The sequence below is a fragment of the Antrostomus carolinensis genome, unplaced genomic scaffold (genome assembly GCF_000700745.2).
Source record: "Antrostomus carolinensis isolate BGI_N321 unplaced genomic scaffold, ASM70074v2 scaffold13135, whole genome shotgun sequence".
Taxonomy (NCBI): domain Eukaryota; kingdom Metazoa; phylum Chordata; class Aves; order Caprimulgiformes; family Caprimulgidae; genus Antrostomus; species Antrostomus carolinensis.
In genome coordinates, this window is record NW_010314321.1 from 5250 (window position 1) to 20478 (window position 15229).

General features: G+C 39.6%; 1 protein-coding gene across 1 annotated transcript; it reads right to left on the reverse strand.

The window, feature by feature from the left end:
- Window positions 1–216: 216 nt before the first annotated feature.
- Window positions 217–5003, reverse strand: BRS3 (bombesin receptor subtype 3). The gene is made up of 3 exons (XM_010167605.1): window positions 4573–5003; window positions 1212–1563; window positions 217–624 (listed from the first exon to the last, which is right to left on the reverse strand). The coding sequence occupies exons 1-3, from the start codon at window positions 5001–5003 to the stop codon at window positions 217–219; spliced, it is 1191 nt and encodes a 396-aa protein (XP_010165907.1).
- Window positions 5004–15229: the final 10226 nt, after the last annotated feature.

The following is a 15229-nucleotide window of genomic DNA, read 5'->3' on the forward strand; positions in this document are numbered from 1 at the left end:
CATGAACAATCCCTTTGAGCTTACACTGAAAAGTTCAACTCTTGCAGCTTCTTCTCCCATGCAGTTTGATTTCTTTATTATGTATTTTAAAAAATGAGGAACTCCTGATGAAAATGCTTTCACAGGCAGGGCAAGGCATGGCACCTCCTTCCAGGATCCCAGTAGCAGTGCCTTTATTGCAAAGGCTCATTTCTGTCCTTCTTCATCCCAGATGAACTAAACACTTTCCTCTTCCTTTGTGATACTATAGTCTGTTAGCAGCGTGACACTGATTTCTGAGCCATGCGTGCTGCCCGTGACTGACAGGGCTCTGGTAGGTGTGTTACTGTGGGTAGCACTGGGAGGCTTTGTATGAAATTTTGCTTTGCAGCATGAGACTTGCTTTTTAAAATGTTGCCGGAAACTTTTACTCAGCCAATAAAGAGCAAAAGGATTGACGCAGGAATTGCTGAAGGCCAAGGCACGGGAAAATATAGTAGCTATCAGATGAAAGGTGGAAGCATCTACAGAAGCATGGTAGGTAAAAGAGCGGTATAGGTAGAGGATGTGGTTAGGCAGCCAGCAAAAGGCAAACAGAGCAACAAGCACCAGCACTGTTTTTGCAACTCTCTTGCGTGATTCAATCTATGAGAAAATAATGCATATCTGGTGTTAATAGCAATTGGTAACTCATGTTTATGTAGGTGGTGCTGATTTTCAAAGGGGATCTAAAAGTCTAAATGCATTAGGAACCAAAAAAGCAAAATGAATAAAAAAAAAGAAAAAAAAATGACAGAAAAATAAATCTATTTATCTCCTTTTTTTTTTTTTTAACAAAGTATTTCCAGTGCAGAGCATATTCTCTTTCCATAATAAATCACATGTCAATCTCATCTAAACTAGGATTGAAAAGTACAATAGTTAATGTGTCAACTCACGTGGATGAAGTCTCCATGTTTAGAATTTAACGTTGTAACTCCTGGGTTTAATAGATTCATAATAAAGCCAACAAATTCCATCCCTCTTTAGGAGAGCATGTACACTCACAAGTCAGTTAATGAGTCATAAGCACGTGCTTAAGTGCATAGCTGAATTCGGATTGCTAATATGGGCTGGTTTTGTGGAGCTTTTTACTCTATTACCAGGTAAAGGTTTTGTGCTCAAGAATTCAGACTTAATCAGCATGATAGATTTTGGAAAATTGGATATATTAGTGCTTGATCATAGCTTACCTGCTTACGGGCATGACCATGTTCTTCTGCTGGCATGTTGGCTGTACTTTTATATAAAGTTCTGGCGATAAGAAAATAGTAGACGGAAATAACAGCTAAGGGTACAATATAGAACACTAAGAAGCAAACCAGGGAGTGAACTTCCTGCAGGACCTTCTCAGATACAGGATAGGGGGCACATGCCTCAAAAGTTAAATTTTTCTCAGGATTGCTGAAAGAATACAAATCTGAAAAAACAGCCTCTGGGATAGCAAATATCATGGAGACAATCCAAACACAGCCAGCTTTACAGCAGGTCCTCAGGAGCGCATCCGAAGTCTGCAGTTCCAAGGGCTTAACGATGGCTCTGTACCTAAAACCAACCAACATCACTCTCAGAATAAATACAGTTATGATGCAAGCACCGACAATGCAAACTTCTGGAGGATAAAGCCATCCCTGTCCTCACTAAACTAAGGGTGGTGGAATCATCTTGAAAAAGAATCATAGAATCATAGAATGGTTTGGATTGGAAGGGACCTTAAAGATCATCCAGTTCCAACCCCCCTGCCATCAGCAGGGACATTCACCAGGTTGCTCAAAGCCTCATCCAGCCTGGCCTTCAACACTTCCAGGGAGGGGGCACCTACAACTTCCTTGGGCAACCTGTTCCAGTGTCTGACCACCCTCACAGTGAAAAACTTCTTCCTAATATCTAATCTAAACCTACCCTCTTTCAGCTTAAACCCATTTCCCCTTGTTTTGTCATTAGTTGCCCTTATGAAAAGTCCTTCCCCAGCTTTCTTGTAGGCCCCCTTCAGGTATTGGAAGGCTGCTATAAGATAAGAATAAGATAAGATAAGAGATACTAATTAATACTAATTAAGATTGAAATGTAAAAGTTAATTTTAAGCATGTATTATAATAAAGTGGCTGGCAAGACTTGTCATTAAAGCCTTCCAAAGTAAAGATGACTTCTACTGTTTGGATTAGGATCAGCCTATTTTTATGGCACTGCCTAGAAAGGTAAATGAGGGAATTAGTATGCAAAACTGGTAAAGGTATGAAACTGGTTAACTATTTTATAAATGCATGAAACCAAGCATACACACCCCTCCTTTCTTCCATGTTCTTAAGATCTCAGCTGAGTGCAGTGATCTGACTCAAAATAATGCTCCAGTATTCATTCATATTTATAAAGCAGGACCTAACACGGCTGCTGATTCACGGCTGTGATTCTGCAGCATGTTGGACTGAGTCAGACGTATGAGAAAAATTTGGGGAAATCTGGGATGTATGAAAATCTGTGTTGAAATGGGACATGGAAAAAGGATGAACTGCCATGGAGGTGGATGAGGCACAGGAAAAAACGTACCCTGCTCCCAAAATATCAGGGACCCTCAGTGATGCAGACAGAAGAGACCCCTCCAGGGGGGCACAAGACTGGCATGAAATGAAAGGCAGTGAAGAAGGATACAGAGGATGAGACAGTTTAGTTGTACCATTTTGCACAAGCTGAGGATCTGGTCTTTTTCCCCTTTAGGCAAATTTAAATAGAAGACTGCAAGCTGGACTGTATTTATCAAATAAGTACCATTTTTATTGACTTTGAGCTCTTCTAGTGTACTAGAACGTGATAGTCTGGCATTGCACATGACTGATGTTCTGAGCTTTCTCAGTAAGTTTACTATATAGTTACCCTGTGAAAATGTAGCATGGAGTATTTACTTGACAACTACCATGAAGAATCAAATACAGAAGCAAGTCTAAATGATCTAAATTATCTAAATCCATCTAAATGATGGATTCTGAATTTACTTCATACAGGACCAAGACCTTGGAGCTATGATAATTCAGTATATACATCAGCTTGATGTTCAGCAGTTATTAAAAAAACCTCAACTCACCAAACCCTAAAAAACTAACAAAAAAGCAAAATGCTGAGAATTATATGGAAAACAATGGAGAGCAAAAAAGACTATTTTGCAATTATGTGTATCTATTATTCATGCAACTCTTGTGTTGCTCTGCACACGTTAACTCAAAAAAACCCAAACCATACTAAGGATGGAATATAACACGAGTAGCCTGGAGGGGTGGATAGGGATCACTGTCTCTTCTGGCACAAGATTCGGGGCCATGAAAGGAAGCCAGGTGCGAAAGGAAAAAAGGGGTTGTTAGTGCAACAGGCAGTGAAAGTAATTGCTAAATGAGTTCAAAAAGAGACTGGGCAAGATCTAGAAGAGAATCCCATAGAGGCTATGAAGTAGGCAGAAACTACATCTGCTCAGGAGGTCATCTGAAGGGTTAGGGTACAGGTGTAGTGTTGTATTGTGCTTCTTATTTTTCTTGTGTGTTTTGTCCTTATACTACCACTGCTGGAGGCTGGTATTGGCCTACGTGGACCCTTGATCTGACCCAATGTGGCCATTCCTATGTTAGCTGATTTTTTTTTGGAGTACAGTAACAGCAGCCTTGCTTGGGATTTAAACTCTGGACATTTGAACTACTTGGTATTACATGCAGTCATGCTTGCTGGCATGCAAGATGAGAATCTTTTTTATTTCTTAATAGTAAAATTAATTTTGGCTTTTTCTGCTCCTTGACATGCTCAGGCTGATTGGACTGAAATCTCATTTTAGCTTTGTTCATTCAGAAAAGAAGTGCATGGAAAACTGATTGTTCAGCAACTCCTGCCAGCAGTCAGGTCAGAGCACTGATCTCTACTAAGAGTGCTGTCATTGTAACCTGAGTTTAATTCACAACTTCTGGACTCAAATATCTCTGGAAAAGATATAAGAACTATAAGAGAAAATATTCAAATTGTGTCATGTCACACTAAGCTGAAAATTACTTTAATATTGCAGTAACCATCAAATCATGAGTCATTCATTTGTCCCCCAGCCTGTCTGTGTTTTCTTTTGGCTTTTTACCCCACACGTCAATCTTTTACATTCCAGGATTTTAGAGCCTCACTGAGTGCATAGGACAAAGGATTTCCACTCAGTCATTTTCAGTTTTATTTTTAATCCTCCCTGATTACTTTAGTGCACCACTAGATAGCACCAATATACTGTCTATTCCCTGCCTTAAGCCATTTCCTTTTTCTGAGCAACTGAGAAAAAAACCCTGTACTGTACTTCAAGCTAATAAAAGGTCAAAAGGCTTAAAGAGTCTTTCTCACGTCACTCCATTAAAAGAACTGCTCCAATTTTTCTAACACACATTTTAAAATTAAGTGTGAGATTGGTTGTGGTTTTTTTATCTTAGTCTATTACAATGTACCATTTAATATTGTGCAAAAAGATAATTTCTGCTCTTTTATTAATTTCTAACTTCACACCTGCAGTATCTCCTGGAAAATCAGTCGCATCAGACCCACCTGTCAGCACTGAGAACAGTCAGGGTAAACACTGAGACTCCAACTGAGGTTAACTGGATAAAAGACAGCAGCTTGCACCCAATTCTTCCGAAGAGCCAGGTATCCACAATATAACGTGTTGCATCTACAGGCACACAAGTTAATAAAAGCAGTAGGTCTCCAAATGCCAGGCTGGTGATGAAGATGTTTGGAACTGTCTGCATTGATTTAATCTTGAAAAAGACTTTGATGAGTATAGCATTTCCAAGGAGACCCACTGAAATGATCACAGCATATGTAACATAAATTGTGCACAATATTTCTAATCCTGGAAAGGAGTCTTCGGTCCATTTTTCATTTGTGGTTTCATTATCAATGATTGATTTCAGTTCTGTACCATTTGTAGATGCACACAAAGTCTGATTAGCTGAATGCAAGTATACTTGAGACATCTCTTTAACTGTTTCTTCTCCCCAGGCTGGACTTAAATTGATCAAAAAATTGTTTAGTATTTAGCTTGCAGCATATCAGCAAGGTCAAGAGAAAGGTACAGATTTCTGTCTGAAATTAAGATTCCCGTTGCGCATTAACTACTTTCTTTCCCTTCTGGATCTCAAAACATGCCTAGGAGAAATGCACACAGATCTTGTTCTGAACTGTGTAGGAGGTGGAGAATTTTTTTATTGGCTTTTCAGCTAGTGGAGCAGAGAGGGAGGAGGGAAAAAGAGAAAAAGGATTTCTTTAAATATATTAGCTGAAATGATGAGGTTTTTTTCTTGAAGGTATCTGGCAAGTAAATATTGTATTGTAATTTCTCTAGAATTAGGGTTTGCCTATTACCTAGCAAATGTTTGTTAATATTCGTAAAAATATCCTAAAAAGGATATAAAATTAAAACCTGAAATAGTTTTCTCAACAGTACAAGTAAGCATAGAATATACTAATTTAACACAAAATTCTACAGTGTATCTTAATGGCAGGTAAAATATCTCAGAATAGAGATAGTATTTGCTGAAAAAGCCATAGAGAAAGCCTGTGCTTGTTTATGCTCTGAATAGTCTTTCTATCACAGAAATGCAGTGACCTTCCAAAAGGCAATATAAGATCAAAATTTATGGCCATAATCCTGCTAACACTTATATTAAAGCTTAGGTTTGTCCCTTGAAACAGTCCCGTTGCCATCAAAATCACAACTTATGCTGAAGTTTGAACAGGTTTATAGATAGTTGCTGTACAGAAGCCTGTGATCTTGCAATAATCTGTGTATTTCTTGGCTTTGGATGGTACCACCGATGATTCAAAGCTTCTAGGAGAAAAATAACTTTCCATGATGCTATCTCAATCAAACATGTTAGTACTGTAGGTTTTCTTATCTTTAGATTAGTCAACAGTCAAATCTTAAACTCTGTTCTGTGATGAACTCCCGATTAACTTTAATGTAAACTAAGGTACAAGGAATGTGACCTGTTGAGTTAAATCTCCTGAAATTAAGAAAGACAAGATCGAAGTGGAAAAGATATCAAAGGACTGAGCTTTATGCCTTGACAATGAAGATTAGTAGCTGGATTATTTTTTTCCTCCAGATTGTTCTTCAGCTGTGACGTTTGAGTGCAGAAGGTACCATGCTCAAATCACAAAAGCAATCTTATAGCCAAGTCCCTTTATCTTTAGCTGCAGACACATAGACTCACAAAATCAAGTTTGTTTCATTTGCCTTAGAATAACTCCTCTAAGTACTACACATGAAAGGTCTAATTTTCCCTCTCCCAATCCTTGCAAACACAACTGTGCCGTAGGTATCAGGTGGTGATAGACCAGCTGGTAGATGATAGATCAGATGGAAGACCAATGCTGTGGCTAGGTGGAAGAAGGAGTCACTGGTACAAAGAGGATACACAGGTTAAAAATTCCAATTTCATTTTTTGGAAGTGCTTTTAGAAGTGGAGTTCTTGTCACGATCAACCACAATATATCCTTTTATGCAGGCACAGTATGTAGGTTGCTCACAGATTTAGTTGCCTTTGAGGATGCCCGATTATGTTGTCCACCCACACTGGCGTAGTACTGTGCGTTATATTTAATATAGAGTTCAGCAACTGTAGCAGATTGTGACAGCTTAATGTCAGATAGTTACATAAAATGTTGATTTCCTGTGTTGGAGAAGTAGAGTATCACCAAACATTGCTAACTAATTGTCCTCCACCAAGTGTTGAATTCTCAAGGGTGGCATCTGGATGAAACATCAGGTGTTTACGTGAAACCAGAGTTTAGCTGAAACTGGAATTTAGTGGAAAGAAACTTGTTACTTGCCTTGAATTGCACTAGAGGTTGGTTGATGCCCCAAAGTTCAGCATCAGCATAGATCCCAACCTCTTACAGTCTCAAGCCATCTGACAGGTTAGGGCTGACAAGGTGAAATCTGAGGCTCAGTTTATTCTGTCACTCGATCATTTTGTATGTCAGGAGAGAGGACCTGAGCTGATACCCCTCTGTGTAAGAGCATCCGGAGGACTGGAGAGTCTTGAGCTATGAGGTGATCCCAGCAGTTGGTTTGGCTATGAAGGGAAAGGTGACAGACCTCCCAACCCATATTTAAACCTTTTGAGGACACCAACATGCACCTCAGATGAAAGCAACCCCAGAAAGCGGCAAGGGCTTAAAATTCTGTTTACTGCTGGTACTTCATATGCTGTTTATTCCAAACTGAAAAGGAATTTGTATATGTGAACCTGAATGCTCAGTCTGATGCTTCACACTTTAGAAGCTCTCATTGCCTGGAAACACAGGCACGTTTTTCCTGCTCTCTCTCTCTCTAATAGGGCACAGTACATATGTCTAACCCAGCTCACAGCAGCATGAAATTCTACTTGTTTTTCTACTGAGAAATTGTATTTTTCTCAGCTTTCTGCCTCCTTGGGGAATCTGGCAGAAGGCACTTCCTTTGTTTCTCACAATTCTTCCTACAGTCCTTGTGTTACTTCAGGTTTTACCTAGTCAGCCAGGTTCTCTCTTTCTAGAGCATAAGATACCGTCTTGCTGGATTGTTAGGAGGCAAAAAATATTATTTTGAAAAAGCACAGAAAATAACATTCTCTAGACCCCAGGAAATTCAACAAGAGTGAAGGACAGATAGCAAATATCAAATCCACTATTTGTTTATGATGGTAGAATTTCAGTGTTTCTGTTGATCAGTTTTGTGTGCTCTTCGTTGGTGTCATGGGTAGAAACCGAGCATGAGTAGAAACCAGCCACACCATGTTTTTAACACAGATTCCAATAGCTTTCAGTTGTGAAAATCCAGATGAGAAGGAAGAGAATGGCATCATTATTCCAAACAATAAACAACTCCAAGGCGTTATTTTAGAGCTCTGTCCTCTCGTGAAGAGAAAAGCAATTTGGGTAATTCTGGCTATTGTTTAAAATACCAGAAAACACACAAAACATTCACAGAAAATGAATGTTCCTTTTGAACTCCATGCTGCAAAACAATCCCAAGTAAAATACTCAAGAGTATATCATTTAACTGTATTTTTAATGCAAATTTTCTGTTTTAATGCAGTATGACTTCAGTCATTTCCATGTGCTGTGTAGTGTCACCCACTCAGAAAAACCTCTTTCGGAACCATTTGCTCTGCACCAAGCCAAAATATGGATAAAACAGCCAAAATGTTAACTCCAATTGATTTTCCAAAATTGTAATTATTTTATGTAACCTATTCTTGTTATTTCAGTACACATTGGTCATGCAGTATTGATTGTTATTTATTCAAATAGGTCAAAATCCTGTGTAGCTAGAGTGGTAGAAACACAGAACATGAGGAACTACAGCTATATCAGCCAGCCTGGGGTTTTTTTGTTATTCTTTTAATTCACTTTCTCAGGTCATTATTTGTATAATTTCTGCATAGAACTATTCAGTTGTCTTAATTCTTCTTTTTTGTCTCAAACTCATTTTCGACCCTTGCTTTAATTGCCTCTCCTAGCAATTTCACCATCTGTTTATTGCTGGCTGATGTATCTCTGTCTCTCCACCGAGCAAACTGACGTTTATGTTCTTTGGGTGTTAATGGCAGAGATATACGGAACAGCTTGTCTATCCTGGTCCTGAATTTTGGTAAACTCTGTTGTGGCATCCTCTCTTGTAAAAGGCTTTTCTCAGATTAAGATCTCTTCTACAGATGAGCCTGATTTCTATCCACATGCCCAGACTGTTCAGCACAGAGCAGGATTCTTGGTTAGCATGGAGAAAAGGAAGCTGAGGGGAAACCTTCTCGCTCTCTACAACTGCTTGAAAGGAGGGTGTAGTGAGGTAGGTCTCAGTCTCTTTTCCCAAATAATAAGTGATAGGACAAGAAGAAATGGCCTCAGGTTGTGCCAAGGGAGGTTTAGGTTGGATATTAGGAAAAATTTCTTCACTGAAAGGGTTGTCAAGCATTGGAACAGGCTGCCCAGGGAACTGTTTGAATCACCATCCCTGGAAGTATTTTAAAGCTGTGTAGATGTGGTGCTTAGGGACATGGTTTAGTGGTGGGCTTGGCAGTGTTAGGTTAACAGTTGGACTCCATGATCTTTTCCAACCAAAATAATTCTATGATTCTTTGTTGGATCGCCACAGGCTCATTCCTCTTACTGCTCCTTGGAGGTAGAAAGCTGATTTGAAGCCTAGCAGTCTGCCCAGGTCAATGTAAATATTTCCCTTCCAGCATATCTCAGGTGCCTTCCTTTTAGATCATCTCCTGTTGACATAATGATGAAGGAAGGCTTTTTGCTCCTCCATCAAGAAGTCCTAAACTGAAGTCCTTCAACAACTCTAGCTTGTAAGCTAGACTCTGCACTTATAACTAGAATTATGTTATCTGAAATATCTTTTTATTCCTAGTGTTTTCTGACCTGGCTTTGCCACCTTTGTGTTGAGGAGTCCCTGCTCTAGAGATAACATTCTCAGGGTTGGGTGTGCATAATTGCCTTGTTTCTGGCTTGCATCTGTGTTGTGACTTTAGTGTCTTCTCTTTAAATTGAAATTGCCAACAGCATGACAAATAATGCAAGATGAGGGGACAGAGAGTATCATAACTCATGTCAATAGTAAGAATGAAGCTTTTATCTGACAGCCATTTGATGGGCTGTATGACTTGTGTGACTGTTCCCAACCCATTTTCTACTGTTCAGGCAGGTGAGTATTAAATGGGAAAGCCTGAATGACAATTTCCTTGGTTGTGTCACATTCATAGCAGAGTATAGCCATTCATTGTCAAAGATTACCCATACAGGAGAAAAATACATTGGTTTATTATTAGTTTTATCTCCTTATCACCTCTGTGGAGTTGATTCTACATGAAGGGCAGAGGGAGCTGTGCAGGTACTGAGACTCAGGGCATCAAATCCTGCAGTAATGTTTGACTGGAACTGTGTCCCTGTTTTTTGGAACTGAAGATGAGATATCCAGTTACACTTGTGAATACCTCAAGACCTATCAGCATGTCTAGGAGCAAAAATAACCCCATCCCAGCCTTCAGTGTTACAAAGGTGAGATGGAAGCTCAGTTTGGATGAGCTGTCAGGAGCAGCATTCAGTGAACAGCAACATGACGGCCATCTTCTTGGTTAAAATCTAAGAAAATAGCTTCTGATTTTGTTACAATGTCTAAAATCACACTATTCAGTGGAGTTAGTGGGACTCAGTCTGCCTGTGATGGGATCTCAAATGCTGTCATTAATCAATGGCTCCAAATACCTTTTATCTTGTTTTTCTGTTCTTGCATCCCTCCCAGCCTCCTTTCCAAGAGTTTCCTCATCCCATTTCAGTATGGGAATGGCCGATGAAATACTGGTGTCATTTCTCAGAAGAGAGAAAAATAAACACTGGAATATATCCTTGAATTTCTTCTGTAACAGGAACAATCAGGCAATGAGGTAACATAGCAAGCACAATTCTTTTGGGCATCCTTGAAACTCTCAATGGTACATTTAATTTAGAACCATTAGAGTGCCATTACATGCTAAATACTTTCTGACACCTAAAAGCACAGAGTATTGTGCATTAAGACTTAACAATCATCTTATGCAATAGGTAATTATCTCCCCAGTATTTTGATTTTTAATCTCAAGTCATTTCCCATAATGACATTTCTTTCATTCTCCCAGTAATAACTGCCTGCTAAATTTAGAGAGAGTTAGTATTGCTAACCTGTGTTGCTAACCACTGCTCTAGATTCATAAACTGTCAGAAGAAAACTTAACCAAGCTGTACTGACCTTTAACTGTCACCCTATGTAGTATTTAATTAGCACATGGTTATCAAAGTGCTATACATACATTGAGCTAGAAGGCAGCTTTAGCCACTTGCCTGTGCAGAGACCCTTGAGTGAGCTGCGGAGACCTTGGATCTGCATCCACTGACTTTGCTGGTATGAAGGGTAGAGGAGTTTTGTGCCGGTCTAAATAGCAAGATGGGAGTGGGGAGGGTTTTGCCTGACTCACCACAGCTGCTGCTGCAGTGATTTTACTATAATTTTTGATTTCTTTTACATTGTCTAACCCATTGTTAACAACCCACTGAGATCTGACATCAAATAATTGTCTTCATAGATAAATATACTTTCAGAAATCCTTCTTTCAGTGGTTTAAAATAGAGCACGCATTTCCTGGTATATGTATCGCTAAAAATAAGCAATCTAGGAGTAAATGAGAGTGAGTTAGAAATAAAAGAGTATTTTAGGTTGCTGCTTTCTCAAAGAGCAAGCAGAGTCAACCGATACAATGAAAACCATGGGGAGGAGGATGCGTTTGTATCAGTAACGCACCATCAGGTCACGTTCGAGCCGGCAATGTGGAAGCTGTTCCCATCACTTACAATTATTAGGATGTGAATCACAAGCACATAGCAATTTTTTATTAGATTTGTCTTTGTGCATGTCCTCTCCCTGTGAAAACCACCCATGCACGATTCTGTGGCAAAATGTCAACATAGACATGTTGGAGAAGAGCAAATGTAATGGTGCTGGTGCGGAAGATATTCTTTCAGCCCAAAGAAAATTACACATCTTCATTCTGGCTGACAACCTAAACAATGCCATGCTTGAAACAGAAATGATACACTGTGTAGCTGGAAAAGCCATTAAGCATATGATGGAGAGTGGAAGTGAGCTAACCACCTTCCCAGAACAAACAGCGCTTTGCATTTTGCATAAGCAAGTTGACAGGTTTTTAAAAATTGACTTTTTCAAATAGAAAAAAAAAAATCAGTAGCAAGAATGGAGACCTGACACCGCTCCATGCCATGCAGCTTGCTCTTCTTCCCACTGTTACACCTCCAAAGCAGGAAACACACTGATGGATCTGCCCAAGAAATGGCATTTCCAGCCATTTCTCAGCAGCCTGAGAAGTCTGAGGTATTCCAGCACCTTTCTCACTGCTTCGCCAGCTTTTATACAAATCTTTGTTGCTTCTAATAGTTTAATAATGTTATGAGGGCATTTAGCAAAAACTTTAGAAAACCAAGGTACATTTCATCTTTTATCAGGAATGTAATGAAACAATTACAGTATGTAGGAGACAAGGCCAGTTTTGTGTTGTTCTCATATTGATCATATTGTTCTCATTTGCTGCCTTTTTATTTTAAATTAGAGTAATAGAAAATAGAGTTGGGAGGATTTTCAACAGGTTTCCAGTCCATCCTTTGCCCTAAGGCAAAATCAACTTCACTTACACCAATTCTGGCAGATATTTGTCTTATCACTATGAGTATTTTTAAGACCTGCTGTGATGGCAATTCCATGTGCTCCCTAGACCATTTATTTCTTAAAATTATAAATTGTTACTTAATGTCTAGTCTAAATTTAAGCCTATTACCTTCTCTCTTGTAAAGTGTACGCAGAAAGAATGACTGCATGAAGTAGAACAGTGAGCATCAAAGTAGGGTGGGAGAAAAGGAAATGGGGTCAGACTGTCCATCCACCTAGACTTACCGTTATCATAGCAGAGACAAACTGGTGTAAAAGGGATTCAGGGGAGGACTAAAGCTCCAGTTCCTCCAGAGACCTCCTCAGTCTCCTTCCTCACCCTCACAAGACCCCCTGGGGAGTGCAGCAGCCAGGTCAGGGGTGCAAGGGGAGTCAGGCACAGCTTTAGCACACAGCACCATGGCACAGCCTGTCCTGCTTCTCATTGCCAAGCAGGGAAAACTTGTATTCAGCAGCAGATTGTGGAACCAAGAGTTTACTAATGAAAATAAAGAATACAAGAAGAGAATGATAGTTCAAGGGTCCAACATATCAAACTGTATTTTATATTAAATTTGTTCCTCATTGAAAGCAATTTTGAGTTACAAACAAGTGGGTATGAGGTGAAACTTGTTTGCTTGTTTTTAATGCTAACGTTTCTCCCAGAAAGCCAAGGAACTGAAGGTGATCTGTCTAATTTCAAGTAGGCTGGCTGTAGCTACTGTACATTGAAATACTCATCTTTTCCCATAATTGCTGTGTGGGAGTTGTTCACAGAATGAAAGAACCTTTTGTATTTGCTGTCGTACATACCAGCTCTAAAATATTGCTCCATTATATTTTTTTTACTTCTCTGTCATCGGTACAGGTTGGTATTTTACTATATTAGCGATCATCAAAACATCTTTACTTGAATGATACAGAGAAAGGCATTCAAAACTGAAACTAGAGTTTGGTTGAACAGGCAAGTTACTGATTCAAACATGTTTTTTGACAGAAAGCCCCTCTTCAGTAGGAGAGGAAACTTAAGTCTCTCTTATGATGTTACGAAATGGAGTTTACCTCCTGCTGTATTCATTGCAAAGTATTACTAAAGGGTGAACTTCTTAATCACCACCTCCAAAGATGGTAGGATTTTATCTGCTATTTGTCTGAGTTTTTTGCAGGAAAGGTAATCTTAAAACTTTATCGTACACGTGGATACCCTTCAGAGGTGGGAATTTCTATTTTTCTTTTTTCCACTTTCCATTTGAAGGTACTGGACAATGTTTTCAAACATTTAAACACACATCTACATCTCTTTGGACATCTAAATCCAAGTCAGCAGTGCCAGCACAGCTGCAAATAAAAACATACTACTGAAAGGAACACCTTGGAAAACTGAGTCTAATTTCTTAATGTATAAGTTGATCAAGTCCATCTCAGAAAAAGGTAGGAGAGATTCTGATTGAGGAACCTGAGGAACCTAGAGACATGCCTGAGACAGTCAGCGAACAGGCTCAAAAATATGACTTGAAACTCAGTAGTATGGATATTCGGTTTTGAGGATAAGTGTCAGATGAAGAAGGGAGCAGAGGGATGGCAGGAAGGTGTAAAGAGAAAATAAAGCAGACAAACTATGAGAAGGGCTAATGATGAGGAAGAGAATGTTGCCAATCTCTGTTTAACTTGAGGGCTAATCTTGGAAACACAAGAGGACCAAGTCCTTACGTGGTCAGTACTGCCACTCCACTGAAGCCTAGGGAGTTGAATAAAGGGATGGTTTAGCTCTGTAATTGTGTTCAGATCGATAGCTGTACACTAAAAGTAACTATTTAGATCAATTTTTATTTCTATATGCCACATCATTAGATAATCAGGAGAAAACAAATTCAGTATCAATGAAAAAATCTTGCTTTCTGTGGATAGTGCAGCCCTGTGTCCATGGGTAGTACTCTTCGTGAACAAGGATGTTTGGTTTCACCATCTCCTGGAGGTTCAGCACTGGGGTTGTAATGAACTTCAGCTATGGAAAAAAATTAGGGAGAATTTCCCATTATAATGATTTGGTTTAATATATTTAGAAAGAAACCTGTCTATGCAGAACTCACTGATTTAACATATTTGGGGAAATAACAGAAATCAGCATGTTTCCAAAAACAACCAGGAATGTTTGGTGCTTAGGTCAGAATTCCTATAAAGCCATTCCTGTTTCAGAACACAGGTCTGCAACAATTTCTCCATCTTGGGAGGCAAAACCTCCTGCTGGGATTCTTCTGGACTAAACAAGCTTACAGCAGGTCCTGTTCAATTTTCTGTAATCCCAAAGATCTTTGCTCTTTGGGGAATGCATGTAGGTCCTGTGAGAACAGCAGCCAGCTGGCAAAACCAGGACACCCTGGCTGGGGTGTCTCTTAGGTGCATAAGGTGAAAGCTGAGTAGAGGGTTCCCTTCCTTTTGGAGAAGAGCCACACCAGGTTCTTAGGGGCTTTCTTACTTCCCTTAGTACAGCAAAAGCTATCTGTAACACCGCTGTTAACCCCCAAATTAGGTCTGGCACAGGGAGAGCAGTGAAAGGTTCCCTATTTATTTCCATTGGTTGGGATTTGACAGTCACCGTATGGAACTTATTCCACTCTATTCTATGTAGTGTGCACACTGTTTTTTCTTACCCATCCTAAAATTTGTATCTGGAGAAGTCCTGGGAAGGAAATCTGAGCCATTGAAAGTTGAACTTGTTCCATTAGAATGTAGACTCCACAAAGCCTGGGATGGTGATTTGTGGTTTAAATGCCTTGGTGTCGATCCAGCAGTTGCACCTGACCCACTCCAATCTGAAATCAGAGTGTGGAATAAAATTCTTTACAGGTGTCACATCTCAAACTACTAGAGACCAGGGAGAAGAAAGATCTGTGCTTGCTCCTTGTGCCATCCTTGTACCTACCCTGAAGCTCTGCAGCACAATGCACAATTCCTGCT